We start from the raw sequence: 23,591 nt of genomic DNA on the forward strand, positions 1-23,591 counted from the left end.
GGCTCTGCTCAGGAGTGTCTGAGCGCAGAGTACAGACGCTGTCATCCATAAAGCACACTTGGTCATTTACAAGGACCTCTGTGGTCCATGAGGGCAGAACGAGTCTGTTCCAATCCCTCATGCATGTAAACTTCAATCAAGAACTGAGAGGTACCAATGGGATGGACAAGCATCAGTTGCTTATCAGATTTGGCAGGGTTCCTGAGCTTTCATATTTTCTCAACTTTAGAAATACTCTTTGAATATTAGTCTACCACTTTCATCTAATGGATGGGAAACTGAGATCCTGAGAGGAGTACCTCTCCACCCTATCCTGTCCCAACTGGGTCATACATTCAATGAGGGGCAAAGTTTAGACTCATATTTCAACGTCTTCATTCCCAGAGAAATGCTCTCCCCAGAGGATGTAGACCAATGATGACTTTTTGGTAATTTGCCCTGCATCACAAAGATGCACAGGAGTGGAACAGGCTTCCCAGGAGAACAGACATGTGAAGGCAAGAGCAATGTAAATGTGGGAGACACCACACACGAGGACCATTTGGCCAGATGGTCACTCTGCAAAACTGCCACATCAGCAGTGTTTTGGAGATCTGCGGCCCAACCCTGCCTGATCCTCCCCAGCTTTCAGAGATTCTAGTAATTTCTCCTAATGTCCTTCTGTACCGGGAGCAGGCACCAATAAACATGTTAAGCCTCCTTTTTTTCTTTTTCCTCACTGATGGATTGCCCCTTAAGTATCATTCCATCCACAGGTTCTGATAAAATCACTTAGATCTTGAAGATTTCTGGACTCTCCTTCTTGAGATGACAATTTCTTAGAGGACAATTTCTGGAGGACCCACACTTTAGACAAGCTCCTCCCTACCCTATGTGACCAGCCAGGCTCTTCTGTCCATGGGGAGTCTCCGGGCAAGAATACTGGAGTGTGTTGCCATACCCTCCTCCAGATCTTCCAGACCCAGCGATCGAAACTGCATGTCCTGTGGCTCCTGCACTGGCAAACAAATTCTTTAACACTGAGCTACCAGGGAAGCCCCATAAGTGACCCTAAGTGACCCTAATGTAGGTGTTTGCTAACATCATTTTCAGACATAGTCATAAATTTAAGCAGCCCTTTTTAAAGAGGGAGAAACTGAGAGTTGAGAAGACGATGGGTCTTACTTGACCAGTAAGTATACCCCAGACTCTCTTTAGAAACTCTTGGTGCAAGTCAAAGCAAACAAGGAGTTTATTCAAAAGTGACGTCCAAGATGTGTGCTGTGGGGCTCCCTTCTCAAGCTCTGTGCCCTCTTATCTTGCCCGTCTTTTGGGGACCCCTTTTTTTCTTCACCCAGTCTTCTCCATGTCTTTCCTCTTCCTCTCCCATCCCCACAAATAAAATTTCCCCAGGGACTTCCCTGGTGGTCCAATAGTTAAGATTCTGCCTTGCAATGCAGGGGACGCAGACTCCATCCCTGGTCAGGGAACTAAGACCCCGCAAGCCACGAAGCAGCTAAGCCCACGCACTGCAATGGCTGAAGCCCATGGGCTCCAGAGTGCTCCAGCCACAACTAGAGTGTCCAGGGGCCACAACCAAGATCCTGCATGATGCAACTAAGACCCGGTGCAGCCAAATAAATCATTTTTTTTAACTCCCCAAACTTGGTAGTTTAAAACAAGCATTTTATTTTTTGTGGGTGAGGAAATGGGAAGGAATCAGCTGGGTGGTCCTCTCTTGGGGTCTTCATAGGGTTGATGTTTGCTGGAGGCTCTGATGTGTTGGGAGCTCATTCATGTGGCTGGAGACTGATGCTGCTCCTTAGGCAGAGCTTTTCTGGGGCTGTGGACCAGAGCACCTACAGGGGCCTCTTTAGCATGATCATCTCAGCGTAGTTGGTCCCCTCCCTCTCCGTGGCAGATGCATGAGCCCTTTCTAAGATGGAGCTACCCTCTATTAAGCCTCAAGCCTTAGGACCCCTCACTTGAACAGGCCCCTTGTAAGACTCTGAGAGTGGCCCAGGTAGTATTAGTATGCTCTGTATCATCTCTGAAAGCAAGATCTTCTAACCGATCAGCCTGCTTTCTCTTTCCACTCCATCTTTCCCTCTCCTCCTGTGTCCAGTGATGTTTAAATGGCTGCCAGCACTTATGGCATCCAGCTAAAAGGAAGTTGAGTTGGGGAAGCAACTGAGTTTGCAATCAGTGGGATATATTTACGTGTGTACATGCTAAGTAGCTTCAATCATGTCTGACTCTTTGCAACACTCTGGGCTGCAGCCCTCCAGGCTCCTCTGTCCATGGGATTCTCCGGACATGAATCCTGGAGTGGGTTGCCATGCCCTCCTCCAGGGGATCTTCCCAACCCAGGGATCGAATCCCCATCTCTTATGTCTCTTGCATTGGCAGGCTGTTTCTTTACCACTAGAGCCCCCTGGGAAGCCCCTATATTTAAGTAGTCATTCATGTATGTACGATACATCTATGCATTGTGTATCAGTTATTTCTGTGAGGTAGTTAGAATAGGAAAAAGGAGTCCAGAATGGCGGTGGCTAAAAGACAAGGAAGGGGAAAGTCCATGAAAATAGAACAAAGGAATGTCCAAGGACTGGAGTGAGGACCTCAGGTAGAACAAATAGCACTCCTGCTAACCCAATTTACACAAGGCAGGCCCAGGGGGAGGAGAAAAAAACATATAAAGAGGAGCCAAAAGGCCAGGCTCCCCACTCGCTCACTCGCTCTCTCTCTCCCTGGCTGTCTCGCTCTCTTATCTTCACGTCTTTTGTGTCAGCATGCCTTCATGCCTCAAGGATGTATTTTCCTTTTATTTTCTAAATAAAACTGAGCTGTAACATGGTGCTGTGACATGGTCTGTCTGAGAGCTTTAATGTCCGTCCCTTCAAATTTTTGTTGTGATGAGACAGAATTGAGGAAATTACACACTCCCATGACATTTCTATGTATCATAAGTTGCTGCCATCTGTCTTGGTGCAAGAATGGTGCTAAGCAACATTCCTACCACCCACATGACACTAAGGAATGGGGCTAGAGGTTGTGTTGTAATAAAATATACCTAATGTACCTAGAAGGATGGGATAGTGGAGGAAAAACAAGGTTTAAAATGTATGGAGCCAGAAAAATCATTCTGCAAAAAATTCTTCCAAATATCAGAAAAATAAATCTATAAAGAGGAAAAAATCAGTTCTTAAGGAAGCCTGTTCAGAGCAGGTGCTCTTTTTTTTTTTAATTGGAGGATAATTACTTTACAATATTGAGTTAATTTGTTGCAGAAACCAGTATTCGAGAAACCAAACACCACACTTGGAGAGTTGGAGAACTCAGGTTTATTACCCCGGTGGGCCCAGAAGAGTTAACACTCCAAGCTCTGAGCCCCGAACAAAGGGATTACAGAGTTTTTGTAGACAGACTGTAGTGGGCAACACTAGCTGTTAATAGGCTGGTTTAAACTAAGGGGTTTCGTGTACACAGGAATAGCAGTCAAGATGCGGAGGGGGTGCCTGACCTGGACAGGCATGATTAAGCAGGTTTGCAGGGGCTGGGCAATTACAAACAGCAGGATAAGCGTGAGTGAGATAAACTCCAGTTCCTAGTATTGCAAGTCCCCACTTTCCGAAACTATGCGACCTACATGATCTACAATTTGCAAGGGGCAAGCTGAGTTACAGAGGCAGAGGGAGAAAGAGGTTATGTTAAATTTTAACTTTTCCTCTTCAGTTTCTGCCATGCATCAACATGAATCGGTCACAGGTATACATATGTTCCTTCTCTCTTGAACCTCCCTCCCACATCCCATCCCAAGAATATATGCTCTTTACTAGCAAGAATATACTTGATAATTCAATATGCACAATTTTAAATGCACCATGCATTTTCTTCTTTTTTGATAGAATTGTACAAAGAGAATTTATTAAAATTCCTGTATCTTTAGGGCACAAACCTGCAGGAGAACTACAACCATCACATATGGCTGTGTTATTTATGCATCCCCACCATAATCAAAATAGAAAAATAGTCATCTTTTGATCAGCCAGAGTAAATCAAAGACTGAATTATCTTTCCATAGACATTGACTTTTACAGAAATAATGTCCTACTTTAAAAAAAATTGATAATTCATCTAAATGGATTTTGTGCAATTAGTAGTACTAGCTAGCTTTTTAAACTTTGCAATTGGTGCAATTTCCTTTCTCACTTGAAATAATATTCACTTTTAAATTTACTGTGAATTCCTTTTTAAAGGAACTTGTGAGCTTTAGTCCAGACAAAACCTGGACCTGCTCTGTTTCCATTCTTAAGCAAATTTATGGCAATTGCACCAGGACAAAAATATCACCAGCCCTCTACAGGATTTTCATACTCTTCTGTCCCTCTGTTGGTGTCACTGGGAGATCAAATGACATGTTCTCTGCAGAGGGAACAGATGTGAATTATTTAGCCACAGACAACTCAGACCTCACAGAGCGCTTTATTGGGGGCAACTGGAGGTTTCCAAAATGGGGGAAAGTTCCATAAATGGGGGCCCTGAAAGTTGAAGAAATAGGGTCACATGCTGAGAAGGGTTCAAAGGGCGAAGGGCATTATGTTTGAAGAGTAGCTGAGCTGGAGGAAAGGACGTCAGCAAATCATGGGCTCCTCAAGAGAACCTCCAAGGTCTTCGCAGCTGAGATTCGACCTGTAGAAGCCAACATGGAACCTCTGTCAGGCACACCTGGAGAGATCCTTGGAATAAGAGCCAAATCCTGGAGGCTGTTCCAGCTTTCTTTATCCCAGCCAGCTGACTGACCCTACAAGACAACAGGATGAAAAACGATGTCCTGGTGAGATGCTGGGGCCCTTCTCACCTTCAGGACCATAGCTTGCAATTAATGGAAGAAAGGAGATGGTGTCATTTTTATATCATTTCACAGGGAGAAAAAACAGAAGTGGAGTGTCTTCAGGGGCTCATAGAGTGATCATGTGTTCTGGTTTTTCCAATAGTCCCAGTTTATGCCTGTTGTTCCCAGTGTAATAATTAATGGCATCTCCTCTCACTCTTAAAAGTGTCTTGGTTTGGTCAATAAAGCATGTGGTTGTCCTGGCTATAATCACCTTAAGAAAAGAAAAAGAATCAGTGGCGAGGTTTGATAGAAGTTAAGGCTGGTGCATGGTGCCCAGCTCTGGGCCAGTTCACTGGGCCTTCTTCTGACTTGATCTCAGCTACTCCACCACCTCTGCTTACTCTGTCTGTACCCACCATTTATTTCATATTCACCCACGTCCCTTTGACCACTGCTACCTTTCACACCCTCTCTTTCCCAAAACATCCTCCTACTTACCCTTCTGTGAGCTGCATTCTTACCTCCCGATCATAAGCCCAAAGACTGCCAGGCTTCTGAAATGGACCAGTCAACACCAGGCCTCCCAGGGTGGCCCAGGTTAGCATGGAGACTGGGACTTACTTCTCCGGGGGCAGATAGCACGGCAGACACCTTCAGATTGGAAGTTGTTATTGTTCCCTTGGCAACCTCCATAGATAAATGAGGAGCAGATTTCTTTTTGCTGATCATACCACCAGCGCACAAAGAAGGCATTGCAGGGGCCAGGAACCTTTGGCAAAGTGCACACATCTGCAGGGAGATTGAGGGGCAGAGCTGTTTGGATGTCTGCATCCCTAAGGAACATTCCAAACACATGCCATGGCATGGGGTGGGAGGGCAGCGGAATGCAAAGGCATGAAAATTTTAGCGCATGGCACAGAACTCATCCTGCTTGGATGCTTCAGGAATGTTTACAGTAAAAAATCCTGAACGGAAGCATTTACTGAGCAACTGTTTTGTGCACAGTCCTAGGAGGTACAAATAGAGTTCTTTAAAACCTCATAGTCTGACGCACGCTGAGCACACAGTTATTAAAGGGTCAGGCACTGTTCTCAGGACTTGACATATATTAACACATAGTCTTATGAGGTAGATCCTCTTATCATTTTCATTTTTCAAATGAACAAACTGAGACTCAGAGAGGCTAAATCACTTCCCTAAGGTCACATTATAGATGGTAAGGGATTTAAATGTAGATAGTCTGTTGCTTTTAACATTGAGACCAGATCCTTTACCCTGACTGGCAAGGCCCTGCCTTGTCAGAGCTTTCTCTACCTACTCTAGCTTTATTGTTCTCCTCTCTCACCATGCTCATGCTCTTCTCTGTTCTCTGGGCTTCCTAGCTTGCGGATGGTGTCTTCTCACACAGGGCCTTTGCACATGCTGTTCCCTGTGCCAGAAATGTCTTCCCTTCCATTTTTCCTACCTTCTACCCATCTTTCAGATCTTAAATCATGGACCCCTTTCCTGTCCCCCCTAGCTACACTGAGCAAGTGGAGCCCATCATGGGTGTCAGGGCCACTAGTAAATGTTTGTTTTTTTTTTTTTTTTTTCCTCTGGTTTTTTTTTTTTTTTTTAATGTTTGTTTAATGAATGAATAACCCTTGATGAACAAGGTCTTCTTTAGCGCTCAACAATATGAGCGGAGAGAAAAGAGTGTAGGAGATCAAAGATGTCTAGGAGAGGCATCCAGAATTTCTACAGACAGAGAGTCCAGAAAAGAAGCTACGAAATGCAGATCATATACCTGTTTTTTATAGCTATCATGTCACCTGCCACCATGCTGGCATTTGATGAGACTTCAATAGCTACTTAGCATCTCAGAGGATCACAAAATACTCACACTTTTCTTAGAAACAGGAAAACTAAGACCCTTAGAGGAAAAATTATACTATTCACATCACACACCTAAATAGAGGCAGAAATGAGATAAAACCCACATCTGTCAACACCCTCCCCAGCCCAGGATTAACAGGATTTGTGCCACGTTGAAGATGCACCCAGTCTCTTGGTCAGAGACCAGTCATCAACAAACCAGGGGAGGAGTACAACAATACCAGCACAGGTGGCAGAAAGTAAGGGTAGGGGTGAGGGTGTCAGATAGCCCACGGGATTGGTGAGTTACCTTTGCTGATTTCTAAACATTTCTTTCCACAGCTAAACATGCAACATTTCATCTTCCTTGGGCAATCTCTGCTGTTCGTACATAGGTCTCTTTCTTGTATTTCACATCTTACCCTGTTTCGGGGACACTGCCCTGAGGGACAAAAGGATATACTCGTCTGGAACCTTGAAGGGGCTGGGCCCCTCCCTTCCCAGGGCCAGGACACCATCACCAAAGGAGGGAAGCTCTTTTCACTTCACCTCTCACCTTCAGGGAGCTCAGAATTTTCCCAAAGATACCCCGACTCCCAACCATATAACCGCTCAACATCTGATCTCTAAATCCATCATCTATAAGGTTCCAGGGACAGAGATGCTTGTCCCAGGACTATTCTGGTCACTTGGCCTTCCCATATTTGGATGTTCCCTGGCTAGGGGCAGCGGGGGGTGGGGGTGGTTGCAGCTCTCAGTGGTTGCAAACTCCCTTTCTGGAAGCAGGGCTTTTGAATTCTGTGCATCTCGCAGTGTGGCAGGAACCGTCCCTGAACCTTGATTTTCTTCATTTGCCGAGAGGGCTATTTTGAGGATTCATGTGACAAACTTTGTAAAGCCATTGTCAAGCTGCCCGGACATCTTCAGCATCCCCATCCTCCTCCTGCTCATCATTATAACCAGTATTGATTAAGTGTTTACCATGTCCCTGTTCTTTTCTCTTCAGTCCTCCTTACAGCTCTTCTGGGTAAGCTTTGTCAACATTCACATTTTGTAAAAAGGAGGTGCTGTAACCTTGCCAAGTTCACACAGCTACCAGGGAGAGGAACAAGATTTGGCCCAGCCATGTGTGGCTCCGCTGCTGTCTGAGGGCTGCTTCTCTCTGCTGTTAATGGCAGAGGTCTTCATATGTCAGCATTCCAGGGGACTTTCAAAGACCCTTCTTTACCCCAAAGGCAAAGATCCCCTGTAGGCGCGGAGGTGGGGGTGGGGAAACTTTGGAAGGCTACAGTGAGAAGACTTAGAAGTTGATGAAGGTGGTGCTGAGGGGTGGGGAGTGGCCTTTCTTATGGGGAATTTTCCCAAGTTCCCTTAGTCTGTTTCATCCAAACCCTTAGGAAGAAGCCCTCTCATAACGATGGTGGGAAGTCAGTTGCCACAGGCTCAGTTTCCTGCATTCACCAAGGACATCTTAACCAGGAGGAAAGGGGCTAAAAGGAGGTCTCCGGATACAGTTCTTTCTCCCCCAGGATCCCAGACAGAGGTGGGGGAACACATTTCTCATCAGCAAAAATTTTTGTTCCTTCCTCCTAGCCAAGCTCCATTTCTCCAATAGGAAGACTGAGTCTTCAATTCTTGCTTTGATATTTACTTTCATACTTACTTAGAAAGAATGCCTCCACCAGCCCAGGTTCCTGGACACCCCCCAAGAGAATGAATAGTATCAGGATGGGCAAAACTCCGAGGAACCCCATTTCAGGAGGGACTCGCCTGGCTGGCGGCACCAAAACCAGGAACTCCTGCTCTGCAGCTTCTGCTTCTGAACTTTGGCTGCCCCGGCCTAGCTTGACACTCCAGGAAACCACACATCTCTGGAGCCAAGCCAGCCACACTCCCTCTTCTGGGCAACGACAAGCCCCGGAGGCCATCAGTGGGACTAGCTGACTCCCACAACATCAACCCCTGAGGGGAGGAGCTCTTTGATGGGCAGCTCCCTCTTCTCATCTCACTGAGGCTCTCTGGCTTTCTGGTCAACCAGAGAGAAGAACAAAGCTTGTCAGGGGCTTCTAGACCCCCTAGGCAGAAGGACATATTTGATTTCAGGATCTTCTGTTTTCCAGGGGGAGTTTGGAGATTACGAGGATCCTAGTTCTCTTGCCTTTTTCTAATCTTACTCTTCTCCTGACGTATCTATTTTGGTCTGCTTATTTTTCTCACACTGCTTTGTTTGTTTGTTTTTCCTTCTCTGAGCACCTTTCTTTTATACTGCCTATTTTTCTCTCTTTTTCTTTGCATTTCCCTCTGTCTGGGTCTCTTTCTCCCTGCCATTCATCTCTCTTCTGTCTTTCTCTTCCTTTTTTTTGGGCCACCCCTTTTCGTTGTGTGGGTGTGCTCAGTTGTCCAGTTGCATCCGATTCTTTGTGACCCCATGGACTGTAACCCACCAGGCCCCTCTGTCCATGGGATTTTCCAGGCAAGAATCCTGGAGTGCATTGCTATTTCCTTCTCCAGGGGATCTTCCTGACTCAAGGATCAAAGATCCCTGCATCTCCTGCATTGATGGGTGGGTTCTTTACCACAGCACCACCTAACTGGATAGGCACCACTGTCAAAAAGTAAAGGTATTGTCATGAGTAGCACATGGGGGAAGAAACACGCTGATCTGAGAATGAACCAAATCTTCGGAGAATGCCTGTTAAAGCTGTGGTGCTTTGAAAGCAGGAGACGAGGTTATAGCTAATGGAGAGCTTCTATCACCTCTGAGTGTAACTTAGAATCAGTGATGCAGGGAGTGGGGTGGAATAAATGTCAGTTATGACCTCATAGCTAGCTGCGGCAGTGGGGCCTGAAGAATGTTCTGTTGAACTTTCCAGTTGAAGGCTTGCAGCATCTGTAGTTCATATTCTTGGCTTGTCTCTGATTTTACCTGCAGCTGTAGGAGACAGTTCTAGTTCGTTATTTTTTTTTCTAATCCATTTCTTAAAACTGAGGTGGAATTCACGTTACATAAAATTAAGAATTTTAATGTACCAGTGCAGTGGCTTTTCAGTACCTTCATAATATTGCACAACTTCCACCTTTATTAATTCCAAAACTTTTTCATCACTCCCAAAGTAAACCTCATACCTTTAGCACTCACTCTACACCCTCTCCAGCCTATCCCAGCAACCACTATTCTCTTTTTATCTTTATGGATTTATCTGTTCTGGATAGTTCATGTAAATAGAATCTTATAGTATATGATCTTTTGTGTGACTTCTTCAGTTCAGTTCAGTTACTCAGTCGTGTCCGATTCTTTGCGACCCCATGAACCACAGCACGCCTGGCCTCCCTGTCCATCACCCCAACTCCCAGAGTCCACCCAAACCCATGTCCATCAAGTCGGTGATGCCATCCAACCATCTCATCCTCTGTCCTCCCCTTCTCCTCCTGCCTTCAATCTTTCCGAGCATCAGGGTCTTTTCAAATGAGTCAGCTCTTCACATCAGGTGGCCAAAGTATTGGAGTTTCAGCTTCAGCATCAGTCCTTCCAATGAACACCCAGGACTGATCTCCTTTAAGATGGACTGGTTGGATCTCCTTGCAGTCCAACGGACTCTCAAGAGTCTTCTCCAACATCACAGTTCAAATGCATCAATTCTTCTGCACTCAGCTTTCTTTATAGTCCAACTCTCACATCCATACATGACCACTGGAAAAATCATAGCCTTGACTAGACGGACCTTTGTTGGCAAAGTAATGTCTCTGCTTTTCAATATGCTATCTAGGTTGGTCATAACTTTCCTTCCAAGGAGTAAGCATCTTTTAATTTCATGGCTGCAATCACCATCTGCAGTGATTTTGGAGCCCAGAAAAATAAAGTCAGCCACTGTTTCCACTGTTTCCCCATCTATTTGCCATGAAGTGATGGGACCAGATGCCATGATCTTAGTTTTCTGAATGTTGAGCTTTAAGCCAACTTTTCACTCTCCTCTTTCACTTTCATCAAGAGGCTCTTTAGGTCTTCTTCACTTTCTGCCATAAGGGTGGTGTCATCTGCATATCTCAGGTTATTGATATTTCTCCTGGAAATCTTGATTCCAGCTTGTGCTTCAGCATTTCTCATCATGTACTCTGCATATAAATTAAATAAGCAGGGTGACAAAATACAGCCTTGATGTACTCCTTTTCCTATTTGGAACTGGTCATTTTTTCCATGTCCAGTTCTAACTGTTGCTTCCTGACCTCCATACAGGTTTCTCAAGAGGCGGGTCAGGTGGTCTGATATTCCCAACTCTTTTAGAATTTTCCAGTTTATTTTGATCCACACAGCCAAAGGCTTTGGCATAGTCAATAAAGCAGAAATAGATGTTTTCCTGGAATTCTCTTGTTGTTTTGATGATCCAGCGGATGTTGGCAATTTGATCTCTGGTTCCTCTGCCTTTCCTAAAACCAGCTTGAACATCTGGAAGTTTATGGTTCACATATTACTGAAGCCTGGCTTGGAGAATTCTAAGCATTACTTTACTAGTGTGTGAGATGAGTGCAATTGTGCGGTAGTTTGAGCATTCTTTGGCATGGCCTTTCTTAGGGATTGGAATGAAAACTGACCTTTTCCAGTCCTGTGGCCACTGTTGAGTTTTCCAAATTTGCTGGCATATTGAGTGCAGCACTTTCACAGCATCATTTTTCAGGATTTGAAATAGCTCAACTGGAATTCCATCACCTCTACTAGCTTTGTTTGTAGTGATGCTTCCTAAGGCCTACTTGACTTCACATTCCAGGATGTCTGACTCTAGGTGAGTGACCACACCATCGTGATTATGTGGGTCATGAAGACCTTTTTTGTATCGTTCTTCTGTGTATTCTTGCCACCTCTTCTTAATATCTTCTGCTTCTGTTAGGTCCCTACCATTTCTGTCCATTATTGAGCCCATCTTTGCATGAAGATTCCCTTGGTATCTCTAATTTTCTTGAAGAGATCTCTAGTCTTTCCCATTCTATTGTTTTCCTCTATTTCTTTGCACTGATCGCTGAGGCTTTCTTATCTCTCCTTGCTATTCTTTGGAACTCTACATTCAAATAGGTATATCTTTCCTTTTCTCCTTTGCCTTTCACTTCCCTTCTTTTCAAAGCTATTGGTAAGGCCTCCTCAGACAGCCATTTTGCTTTTTTGCATTTCTTTTTCTTGGGGATGGTCTTGATTCCTGTCTCCTGTACAATGTCATGAACCTCCATCCATAGCTCATCAGGCACTCCGGCTATCAGATCTAGTCCCTTAAGTCTATTTCTCACTTCCACTGTATAGTCATAAGGGATTTGATTTAGGTCATACCTGAAGGGTCTAGTGGTGTTCTCCACTTTCTTCAATTTCAGTCTGAATTTGGCAACAAGGAGTTCATAATCTGAGCCACAGTCAGCTCCCGGTCTTGTTTTTGTTGACTGTATAGAGCTTCTCCATCTTTGGCTGCAAAGAATATAATCAATCTAATCTCAATGTCGACCATCTGGTGATGGCCATGTGTAGAGTCTTCTCTTGTGTTGTTGGAAGAGGGTGTTTGCTATGACCAGTGCGTTCTCTTGGCAGAACTCTATTAGCCTTTGCCCTGCTTCATTCTGTACTCCAAGGCCAAATTTGCCTGTTACTCCAGGTGTTTCTTGACTTCTTACTTTTGCATTCCAGTCCCCTATAATGAAAAGGACATCTTTTTTGGATGTTAGTTCTAGAAGGTCTTGTAGGTCTTCGTAGAACTGTTCAACTTCAGCTTCTTCAGCGTTACTGTTCGGGGCATAGACTTGGATTACCGTGATGTTGAATGGTTTGCCTTGGAAACAAACAGAGATCATTCTGTTGTTTTTGAGATTGCATCCAAGTACTGCATTTCAGACTTTTGTTGACTATGATGGCTACTCCGTTTCTTCTAAGGGATTCCTGCCCACAGTAGTAGATATAATGGTCATCTGAGTTAAATTCACCCATTTCAGTCCATCTTAGTTCACTGATTCCTAGAATGTAGATGTTTACTCTTGCCATCTCCTGTTTGACCACTTCCAATTTGCCTTGATTCGTGGACCTAACATTCCAGGTTCCTATGCAATATTACTCTTTACAGTATTGAACCTTGCTTCTTGCTTCTATCACCAGTCCCATCCACAACTGGGTATTGTTTTTGCTTTGGCTGCATCCCTTCATTCTTTCTGGAGTTATTTCTCCACTGATCTCCAGTAGCATATTGGGCACCTACTGACCTGGGGAGTTCATCTTTCAGTGTCCTATCTTTTTGCCTTTTCATACTGTTCACGGGGTTCTCAGGACAAGAATACTGAAGTGATTTGCCATTCCCTTCTCCAGTGGACCACATGGAGGTCTGACAGACCTCTGTCAGACCTCTCCACCATGACCCGTCCGCCTTGGGTGGCCCCACACAGCATGGCTTAGTTTCATTGAGTTAGACAAGGCTGTGGTTCATGTGATCAGATTGACTAGTTTTCTCTGATTGTGGTTTTAGTCTGTCTGCCCTCTGATGCCCTCTCTCAGTGCCTACCATCTTACTTGGGTTTCTCTTACCTTGGACATGGGGTATCTCTTCACCGCTGCTCCAGCAAAGCGCAGCCACTGCCCCTGACCTTGGACGTGAGGTAGCTCCTCTCGGCCGCCGCCCCTGTGTGACTTCTTAGTGGAATGTTTTTGAGGTTCATCCACAGTGTAGCATGCATTTGTGCTTCATTCCTTTTTATGGCTGAATTTTGTTTTGTTTTGTTTTTGGCCACATCACACAGCACACAGGATCTCAGTTCCCAGACAAGGAATTGAACACACATCCCCTGCAGTGGAAGTGCCAAGTCCCAATTACTGGGCGGCCGCGGAAGTTCCAAAGGCTGAATAACATCCGATGCACACCAATAGCTTCCCACTTCAAGTATCAGATTCTCTGCTTCTCTGCTCTGAGTTCTCTCTGACTTTCTAGAAATTTGGTCAGCTTGCATGCAGAAGAGTCTGGAAGAGTGAGGGATTTAACAACCAACATGCATCCAGTAGAGGATGAAAGTCAATGACTAAACACCTCAGCTTCCTCATGAATGGAGAAAATTCAGAGGCAAGTTTTGCAAGGTTCTTTGGAAGGTCCCTAGTGGGATTAAGCTGCATTCTTCCACCACGGTAACCAACACATAATCAACTCCTCTCTTCCTTGTATCACGTATCCCATTCCTCAACTTGTATTTCTTGAAAGATCCCAAATAAACTTACGTTCACCGATGCCCTTCTCCTAGAAAGGAGCAGCACCCAAGAGCCCTTGCCTTAAAAGGGTCATATGATGCTTTGGAAAAACAGAGGAGTAGTATAACAATGTCCCTGGAATCCTCAACTCTCAAGATTCTGATTATCTTCATTCCCTTTAATGATGTCACCAAAAACCTCAATGACCCTTTACACCCTGCAAAGTGTAATGTGCCAGTAGATGTAAATTATTCAGCCTCAGAGGCACAGGACTAAATAAAGTGCTTTATTGGGGAAAATGAGAGCTTCACAGATATAAACAAGCAGTTCTAGAAGTTGGACATAAAGGTAAGAAGCATAGAGATGGGATCAAAAGAGAAAGATTATGTCTAAAAAGAGGCTGCGATGGAGAAAGGGGAGACAGGTGCCAGGATTCAGTTTAGGGAAGCTCTAAGGCCTTGGAACACTGAAGTGGAAGAGTGGAAGCCAGCCTGGATCATCTGCAGGCGCATGGACAGCGCTTGGTCATGAGCTGAATCCCGATGGTGGTTGCAGTGTATCCTTTCGCATTCAGGAATTAGAGCCTGTTGAGAATGGAGGATAGGACCAGCTGAGCTTCTAGGACTCAGTTTATTTTCCAAACTAATCTTGAAGTTATGTTTGTACATCTTCTCACAGGAGACTAAAAGGAAGTGGGTTTCCCTGGAAAGCTCTGAATGGGATGTGGCCGGGAGTGGGTTGCTGGCGAAGAGTCATGAGGGGAAATCGATGGCCTGGAAGGGGTGATTGGTCCACCTGTCCAGCACTAGGCTGGATGTCCTGTGATCTCGCTGAAGTTGGTCTCTGAGACCTCACCATGTCTGCATCCTCTCCCACTCCTAATACTTGCCAGCTTTGATCCACAACCATGTCCCCTCCCAACTTCAGTTTCCCAGCAAGTCATGGTGCCACCCTCTGCAAGGCTTATTCTTACCTGCTGATTGGAGTTGGTCAGTTCTTGGTCTTCACCTGGTCTGTCAAGGATGCAACTATCCTGGAATGGGCCAAGCAACACCCAGACTACCCCCTCAGAGTGGCCCTGGCAAGGATGAGAGACTGGGGCCCCTGGGACTCACCCTTTGCAGAGCAGGCACTCTGGCATACAGCTTGGGATTGGAAGTTGTTATTGTTTCCTTTACAACCGCCATAGATGAAGCTGGAGCAAGTATTATTTGTCTTATCATACCACCAACGATGGAAAAGAGCCATGCAGGGGCCAGCTTCTTTGGGCATACTGCATATGTCTGCAGGGAGATGCCAGAGTTGAGATTTTAAAGTGCCCACACCAAAAAAATAAAATAAAATAAAAGCAGCTGTTATTGTCCCCCTAGTAACTAGCACAGACAAAACCCAACAGGCTCCTTTTACCTTTCACACCTCGGGAGCCCGGTTCCATTGATGTATTTGCCCATTTGTAGAGGAGAGCAGAGCTGTTTGGCTATCTGCACCCCCAGGGAACATCAGGTCAGGTCCCCACCTTCCCTTCAGGTCACAGTGTCTCCCCTGTGAGTGAGGAGCCTCTGTTTTCAGGGCTGTGCGCTTAATTCGGGGCATGCACATTGACCTCCCACATTACCAGTCTTGTCCTTGACTTCAGTAAAATGAGGATGCAAAATCCCACCCTGCTCGTCACTCGGGGCTGTCCTGAGGTGCAAATAAGACCACCCTCAGGGCCCGCTAAGTTGTGAACTCCTTGATTGTATCTAAATGTGCAGCTTCTAGCACCGTGCCTGGCGAGAATCGGTGCTCAATAAATACGTTCTGAATGGATACGGGAGTGCTTCAAAAATGCCAAATTATAAGCCACTTACTCTGCCCTCCAAACCATGCCAAAGAAAGAGAATATGGGGTCAGAGTCAAGGGCAAGTCCATGCAGGGAATGCAAGGGGTAGTTTTTCAGATTGTCAAGCCCCTTTTTTCCCTGCAGTTAGCTTCTGTCCTGTTATGGCTTGAGTCCCCCTCCAATTCCAGTTCATACATTGAAGACCTAGCCCTCAGCACCTCAGAAGGACCCTGTTTGGAAACAAAATTGGAGCCAATGTGACTAGTTAAGATGAGGCCATACTGGGATGAGATGGGCCCCTAATCCAAAATGACTGGTGTCCCTCAAAAAGGACAAATTCTAATAGATAACTAGTAAAGACCCACTGTATAGCACAGGGAACTCTACTCAATATTTTGTAATGGCCTAGATGGGAAAAGAATCTTAAAAAGAGTGGATAAATGTATTACTGATTCACTTTACTATACACCTGAAAGTAACATAACACTGTAAATTAACTATACTCCAATAAAAAAATTTAACAATAAAAAGGGTAAATTCTGACACCGACACACACACACACACACAGGTGAACATGAAGATGAGGGCTCTCCATGGCATGGAATACCAGAGGTTGCCAGCAAACCACCAGAAGTTAGAGGAAGAGGTGTGAAACAGGTTCTTCCTTATCACCTGACAAAGAGCCACCCAACTTGCCAACACTTGACCCTGAACTTCTAGCCTGCAGAATGGTGAGACAATGCATTTCTGCGGCTTAAGCCGTCTTGTTGGTGGTACTTTGTTACAACAGTCCTAGCAAACTAACACAGGTCTGAACTAAACTATAAGTTCCCCAAGAGTCAATTCCCGCAGCTAAACAGTTAAGTCCTGTTGATTTTTACCTTCTCAAAGCTCACCTGTCTGCCCCTCTCCTTGAGTCTCAGGCTGTTGAGAAAGCCTCAACTTGATCTTCCAGCCTCTATCCTTGGCTCCTACAATCAATCCTTCCTGCTGCCCACCAGAGAGAAGGACCTGACGGATCTGAGACCAAGCTAACTGTGTCATTCCCCAGCTAAGACCTTGACTCCATGAGCAGGTCTTCCATGACCTACGGACACTTCATCATCTGGCTCCTGTTTGGTGCTCTGGCCTCCTCCCCGACCACAGTCCCCTTCTGAGCTTCAGGCTTCCACAATCTCCAACACCCACCCCCTACACCTTTCACTCCATATTCCCTCTGCCACCCTTCCACTGTTCATTAATCACAATCTTTTTTTTTCATTTATTTTTATTAGTTGGAGGCTAATTACTTTACAATATTGTAGTGGTTTTTGTCATACATTGACATGAATCAGCCATGGATTTACATGTATTCCCCATCCCGATCCCCTCTCCCACCTCCCTCTCCAATTCTCCCTTCAAAACCCTTCCCAGACATCAACTCCACTATGGCATCTTGAACTCCATCCTACACTCCACACCCCCATAGGTGCCTAAGTCGATCCTGCATTTTTCTACTGTGCTTCTGAGTCGTGTGTGTGTGTGTGTCAGTTTTTTCATCTTCGTTTTCATCTATGAGGTTGTGAGCTTCTATGAGGTAGTGAGCAGAGACCATGTCTGATTTCATCTTGGAACCCCATTCTTAGCAGGTGGGCGTGCACAGTGTAGGATTTTGCAAATGCTGAGGGTAAAACAAAATGTATCCTGACTGGAACTGAATAAGTCATTCCTTGAGCACCTACTACGTGCTCAATGCTTAAAGAGACAAAAGTATGGCCTCTGTTATATAGGAGCTCCCAGTCATGAATGACTGAATAATGTGAGCTAACATGTGTCACATGACTATTAGATGCCAGGCATTGCCCTAAGCATTTCACCTGCATAAACATATATGATCTTTCAAATAACCTTTAACATTAGTTTTTCTGCTATCTAGAAACTGAGTCATCACAAGGGGGAAAGTGGTTGATTTGCCCAAGATCAATAGGCTGGTGAGAACTGGAGCTAAGATTTGAACTCAGGAAGTCTGGATTCAGAATTCCTCAACTACAGGCAAATGAATAATCCCCGATCCTCCTGCCTGTCCAGTCTACTCCAATGTCAAGTTGTGTTTGCTTCACTTCCTACATGCCTTTCAAACACTTCCGCCTCTTCCCCACCCTCTCAGCTAATTAGTCCAAGAAGCCATTTGTACTTTCATCTTGAAGTTCTTTAAGTCACTCCATTCCTGCCTCGTAGGCATAGTAAAAGCCATACAATGTGCCCGCCCACCTCAGTGAATTTCCATTGATCTTAAGATCAAGGTGAGACCCTCGTCCAACAAGAACCTACCTACCAAGATCCTTTTTTCCTTTCACCATGTTCATGCTCATGTACAAAGTCTTGATGGTGGGACGCCAAAGTCCATCAAGACTTTGTACGTCTACATTGCCTGTGCCTGGAAAGCCCTTCCACCCACTTTTTCCCAAAATTTGCTACCCATCCTTCTGAACTCAACTCTAGTTTTACTTTCTCAGGGAAGGCTTCCTCAACCTCCTTAAAATAGGTCAAATCCTATTATAGGTCTTAGAGACACTCAACAAACATTTTTTGAATGAGTGAATAAAGAATCTTTGATAGTCTTAATAGATTCAACAGACATAGAAAACAAACTTATGGTCACCAAAAGGGAAAGGAAGGAGAAGGGATAAATTAGGAATTTGGGACTAACAGATACATCCTACTATATATAAAATAGATAAACAACAAGGACCTACTATATAGCACATATAGAACTATATTCAGCATCTTGCAATGATTAACAATGGAAAAGAAACTGAAAAGAATATATATATACATATATATATATATGAATCACTTTGTTGTACACCTGAAACATTGTAAGGAACCTTAACTTTTGTTCTTTTTTTTTTCCAAAATTTAAACTTTTTATTTTGTATTGGAGTACAGTTGATTAACAATGTTATGGTAGTTTCAGGTGAACAACAAAGGGACCCTACATATAATGTAACACATATACATTATGTATTACATAATGCAATGCATATGCATTACACTTTAATTTAAAAAAAGAATCCTTGATAGTCTTTCTAGAGCTGAGGTAGATGAGCATGAAGTTAAGACTACATCAGCAAAGGATAGGCCCTCTGGTCTGGAGTGGTCAGCAAAGATTTCCTAATGCTAAAGTGGATTTGTATAGGCAGGCAGTGAATCTGGAGCAAAAAGCTATTTTTTTGTATTTTTAAGAAATACAAACATCTTGATTATCATTTGCAGCAACAATATTGATATATGGTGAACCAATAGTGGGCCCCTGGGGACTAAGAAAATCATAAGGGTAAAAAAAATAATAAGAGTGGAAAGGAGCCAAGAGACTTTCTGGTTCAATCCCAACCTTATACCTAGATTTTGCTTGCAGAACCTGAGACCCAACAGGATGAAGATACTGCCTAATATCAAACATCATACTGGGCGCAGTGATGTATCTAAATTTCAAGTTTCCCAAGTCCAGCAGTCTTGCTCAGAGACCAGCCCTCAGTGAACCAGGGACAGGGCCAGCCCAGAGGAGGAAGGGGAGGATATGAGTAGAGGGGTTGGTTATTGAGGCTCTCAGTATTTATTTACCTTGTTGGAGGTTTAAGCATTTTCTTCCGCAGCTGAAGAAGCAACACTTCTCATGCTTCAGGCACTTTTTGTTCTTCGAACATTCATCCCTTTCTTTGAATTCACAATTACCCTGGATTCTGGGGCATCTTTCTGAAAGAAAGTGAAAGTGAAGTCGCTCAGTCGTGTCCGACTCTTTGCGACCCAGTGGACTGTAGTCCACCAGGCTCCTCCGTCCAGGGGGGCATCTCTCTAGGGAAGGACTAACAACCATGAGTCTGACAGTCACAATGCCCTCGCTTCTCCAGACCCAAGGCAATCCTGGGGAGTCAGGGGAGTTTGCTTTCGCTTTGCTCATCCCCAGGAGTCCTTTTCCTGGGGGTCTTTCATTTATTTCCCAGCGCTGCCTGCACTAACCTCTCTCCTGACCACCCCCCACTCTCTGCCTTCTTTCCCCTAGCCCCAACCGCTAAGGCAAGCTTTCTCAACCTAGGCACTGGAGGCATTTGGGCTAGATAATTATTTGATGGGTAGAGGAGGGTTGTCCTGGGCATTGTAGGACGTTTAGCAGCATCCCTGGCCTCTACTCACTAGATTGCCGGTAGCACTCCCCGGTTGGGACAACCAAAAAAGTCTCTAGACATTGTCAATATTCCCTGGAAGGCAAAATCGCCCATTGAAAGCCACTGGTCTAAGCCAATCTAGTCGCTTTGGGCTGGTTGAGAAAACAGTGTTTGGGAATTCCTCTGGGGGGCGCTATTGTGCAGCAATATTGTTCACCCTGGCAGTCAGACAGCTGGATTTTTAATTCTCATTCTCGGTTTACCACTTATTCTCTCTGAACTTCGGTTTCTTCATTTATAAAATCCTTTTAGCCTTACAGAGAGGTGAGGAAGAAGTAAGGCAAAGAGTGTAAAGCTATAATCATAGTCACGGATGCCCAGTAATATTAACTAACATTGGTTAAGTTAACCATAAGCCTAGCACTCTTCCAACTATTTTAAAGGCGTTATCTCATATAATCCCCAGAATTGTTCTATGAAGCTAATTCTATTAATATCCCCCATTTTGCAAATGAGGAAACTGAAGCACAGGGAATTTAAGCAGAATTTGTATCCACCAAGTCTGACTCCAGATCCCTCTCTTTAAATCCCTCCTTTCAGAATGTTCAGTAAATGGTAGTGATTATCAATATTACTCTATTTGTCATTATCCAGTCACTCAGTTGTGTCTGACTCTTTGCAACCCCACGGACTGCAGCACGCCGGGCATGGAGTATTACTATCTTAAATTCAAAGGAACTTAAAGATAGTATCCTTCAGCCCAAAGTCAAGGAATCCCTGGGGAGGTGGGAACACTTTCTTGAACTACATTTGTAAGAATCAGGAGTTAACAGAGGTGGCGTTTCAAGAAAGGGGGCTATTTTTATCATGGGGTGAGAGAAAAGCCTCTTAGGCATCCCAGATCCTTATAGCCCCTCCCCTAAATGCTAGATTTTGTAATGCCCACCCCACCACACCAGCCCCACTCAGAAAGACCTTCCATTTCAAAGGGGCTGAAAATACCAACTGCCCAGGTCTGGATTCTTGCATTTACTGAAGAGATCTTCCATAGAAAAGAAAAAGGGAAGAAATAACCCAAATATCTCCCTCATCCCTAACCCAGGCCCAGAGCTAAGGTGGTGGAAAGCTTGTTTCTTCCTCCCAACCATATTCTTTCCCTCCAGGGCAAGGGCTGAGGCCCCAGTACTTACGGGGAAAGAACCAGTCAGTGAGAGCAGGTCCCTGGACATTCACTAGAAGGAGGGATAGCACCAAGATGCTCAAAAGTCCAGAAGCCTCCATTCTGAAGGAAAGCTGTCCTTCTGGTGGTTCCAGATCATAAAAATGTCTGGCTGCCTTTGTCCAGCCTAATCTTTCAGTGGTCAGTATCTTGGATACTTGAGAACTGGAGTCAAGCCAACCACCTCCTTTCCTGATGGGAACACTGGGTTCCTGAGGTCATCAACGTGACTAGCTGGCATCCACATCCCACAGTCCTGGGCAAGGGTCTCTTATTATGTGGCTCTTGATCATTAGCCCCCTCAGCTGCGGTGGGTCTTCTGGTCAACCAGGGCAAGTAGGCAAAGCTGCTCTCACTTTCCAGGCTAGCTTTGGAGTGAATGCCACCATCAGAGGTCTTCCTCTTGATAACTTTGAGAGATGTTGTAGGCGGACCTCATTCTCTATTCATTTTCCATTGTAACTGGCATACCCCTTCTTGTTTTGTTTGATCCATGTGCGTCTATTGAGCTCTTAGTATCTCTTTGTTTCTGTCGGTCTCCCATGGTCCCTGTGTTTCTTTGTCTCCCTCCCCCACACTGGCCTCCCATCCTGCTTTATCTCTTTGGCTCACTCCACCCGAACTCTTTGACTAAGACCACAGAGGAAAGATGTTGCCCCAGAGTGATGTGGGGAGGAGGAAGCAGGCTGATAGCAGAGTTTGCAGATAACATTCGTCAAGATTGCATTGTCCTGAGAGCAGGAGGGAAGGTCAGGAAGGTCGGAGCTTGTACAGAGCATCTACCACCTGGTGCAAACTCCCTGTTGTCTGATGGGGAACTGTGAAGGGAAGAGACCTGCCTGAGAGACCGCAACTCAGGAAAGGTCAGTAACACAGCAGAGTTTCTGGTTTCTAACTAACGGAGGGGCTGTGGGAGAGAGAGAGAGGGTGCTGTAGGACTTGTCAGCTTTCCTTCAGCTACAGAACCCAGAAGCCCAGCCCGTCAATCAGTCCTGGTAGAGGGAGAGACAAATGTCACCAGTAGGGTCCCTGGTTTCTTCCTTATGTAGATGTTGCACATTTGGGCAAAGCTTTATTGTCCAATTGTCTTACCTGCTGGAGAAGCCAGACAAAAACCAACATTATTATCAGTGACTGACTCTAGACACAAAACCTAGGATCACGACAAAGTCCCTATGGAATCTATCGTGTGGGTCTGAGCCTACTGATACTGATGTTCTTGACCAGGACTGCCTGAGGCACTCAGACAGCCTGTATTTACTCTTGTAGAGCCCCAGAGACATTCCTTCCATCATCACCGGGGCCAAGGTTGGGTCTGGACCAACCTTTGTAGTTCGTTGGGTGGTTGCAGGACACATCTCTGCAAAATCTTCAGGGAACTGTTAAAGGGAAAAACCACGGGCCACAAATGGCATCTTTTATGCTCAAGTCTATGATACCAAGCCTAGACTTAATACCTAACCTAACTGCGATTTTGACCTTCACCAGAAATGTAGTATTAATCAGTCTGGAATTCCCGGGTCAGCACCAATGAGGCTATCTGTCACGTGGGCCGTCTCCATACGTCCCACTCCCTAAGAACAGGCAATCTGTGTGATAAGGGCCCTTGATTCTCTTTCCTCCAAAAGCACATCCCGGTCTAAAAGTAATCTTTTCTTTTCTTTTCTTTTGCTTATAGCTCCCTTGCCTCATAGCTCTTCCAATAAAAACTCTCCATTTCGTACAACCCCTTGGAGCACCTGCTAGCACCACGGTGGATGCTACTCAATTCATCAGTCAGCTAAGAAAGCCAGTTTGACCTTCAAATTTACTCAGCTGAATTGTATTTTTATAATGGAACTTTGCAGAACAAGGTTTTTACTATTCACAAGTCCTGGAGGGTACATGACAGGCCCGAGGGTCACACAGTTAAGATCACAAGCAGAGAAAGATGAAGAAAGTGTAGACCCGGGGATCTGCCTTTATTAGGGTTTAAGATGGAGTGTCTAAGGTTTCACTCTTTTTGTAAAAAAAAAAAAACAATTTCTGCCCCTCTCCCCCCACCACCCCACTTTTTTTTTCTGCATTGCATGGGCTCAGTAGCTGGGAATCTCTTGTGGAGCATGGATTCTAGAGCGATTGGGTTCTCTAGTTGCAGCATTGGGCTTAGTTGCCCCATGGCATGTGGAATCTTAGCTCCCCAACCAGGGATTGAACCCACATCCCCTACATTGGAAGGTGGATTCTTAAAGACTGGACCACAGGGAAAATCCTAAGACTTCAATCTTTATTGGTGAGTTTAAAGCATGAAAGCATGCATGGAAGGGAGAAACCAGGTCACGCAGTGGTTAGTCATCTAGGTTATGTTGCCAAAACTCAGCCTCTGTTCACCTGTGCCGAATAGAAAGGCAGAGACAAGAGTTTTGGGTAAAATAGAAAAGAGTAGCTTTTATTGCTTTGCCAGGGGAAGGGGTCCACAGGGGGCTAATGCCCTCAAGACTGTGTAACCCACCCTGGGCGAGGTAGACAGGAGCTCTATAGTGTTCAAGGAGCAGGGC

At 45.0% G+C, this 23,591-nt stretch overlaps 2 protein-coding genes across 2 annotated transcripts; both read right to left on the reverse strand.

Annotated features, from left to right (window-relative positions):
* Positions 1 to 3,371: 3,371 nt before the first annotated feature.
* Positions 3,372 to 8,424, reverse strand: LOC122681124 (WAP four-disulfide core domain protein 6A-like). Its single transcript, XM_043882838.1, has 3 exons — positions 8,334 to 8,424; positions 6,981 to 7,112; positions 3,372 to 4,783 (listed from the first exon to the last, which is right to left on the reverse strand). Exons 1-3 carry the CDS (start codon positions 8,422 to 8,424, stop codon positions 4,761 to 4,763), a joined length of 246 nt encoding a protein of 81 aa, XP_043738773.1. The 3' UTR covers positions 3,372 to 4,760.
* A 5,709-nt stretch (positions 8,425 to 14,133) lies between these two features.
* LOC122682080 (eppin-like) lies at positions 14,134 to 21,473 on the reverse strand. Its single transcript, XM_043884818.1, has 4 exons — positions 21,026 to 21,473; positions 19,294 to 19,425; positions 14,984 to 15,151; positions 14,134 to 14,452 (listed from the first exon to the last, which is right to left on the reverse strand). Exons 1-4 carry the CDS (start codon positions 21,114 to 21,116, stop codon positions 14,439 to 14,441), a joined length of 405 nt encoding a protein of 134 aa, XP_043740753.1. The 5' UTR covers positions 21,117 to 21,473; the 3' UTR covers positions 14,134 to 14,438.
* Positions 21,474 to 23,591: the final 2,118 nt, after the last annotated feature.

The sequence above is a fragment of the Cervus elaphus genome, chromosome 23, assembly GCF_910594005.1.
Source record: "Cervus elaphus chromosome 23, mCerEla1.1, whole genome shotgun sequence".
Classification (NCBI taxonomy): domain Eukaryota; kingdom Metazoa; phylum Chordata; class Mammalia; order Artiodactyla; family Cervidae; genus Cervus; species Cervus elaphus.

Bases quoted from the DNA above. Each gene is read 5' to 3' on its own strand.
- LOC122682080 (XM_043884818.1), bottom strand. From the start codon at position 21,116: ATGGAGGCTTCTGGACTTTTGAGCATCTTGGTGCTATCCCTCCTTCTA. The intron at 19,426-21,025 runs GTAAGTACTGGG...ACTTTCTTTCAG, and splicing joins CACTGACTGGTTCTTTCCCC to AAAGATGCCCCAGAATCCAG. The intron at 15,152-19,293 runs GTAAATAAATAC...ATCTCCCTGCAG, and splicing joins ATGCTTAAACCTCCAACAAG to ACATATGCAGTATGCCCAAA.
- LOC122681124 (XM_043882838.1), bottom strand. From the start codon at position 8,424: ATGGGGTTCCTCGGAGTTTTGCCCATCCTGATACTATTCATTCTCTTG. The intron at 7,113-8,333 runs GTAAGTATGAAA...TTTGTCCCTCAG, and splicing joins GGTGGAGGCATTCTTTCTAA to GGCAGTGTCCCCGAAACAGG. The intron at 4,784-6,980 runs GTAACTCACCAA...GTTGTCTTGTAG, and splicing joins ATGTTTAGAAATCAGCAAAG to GGTCAGTCAGCTGGCTGGGA.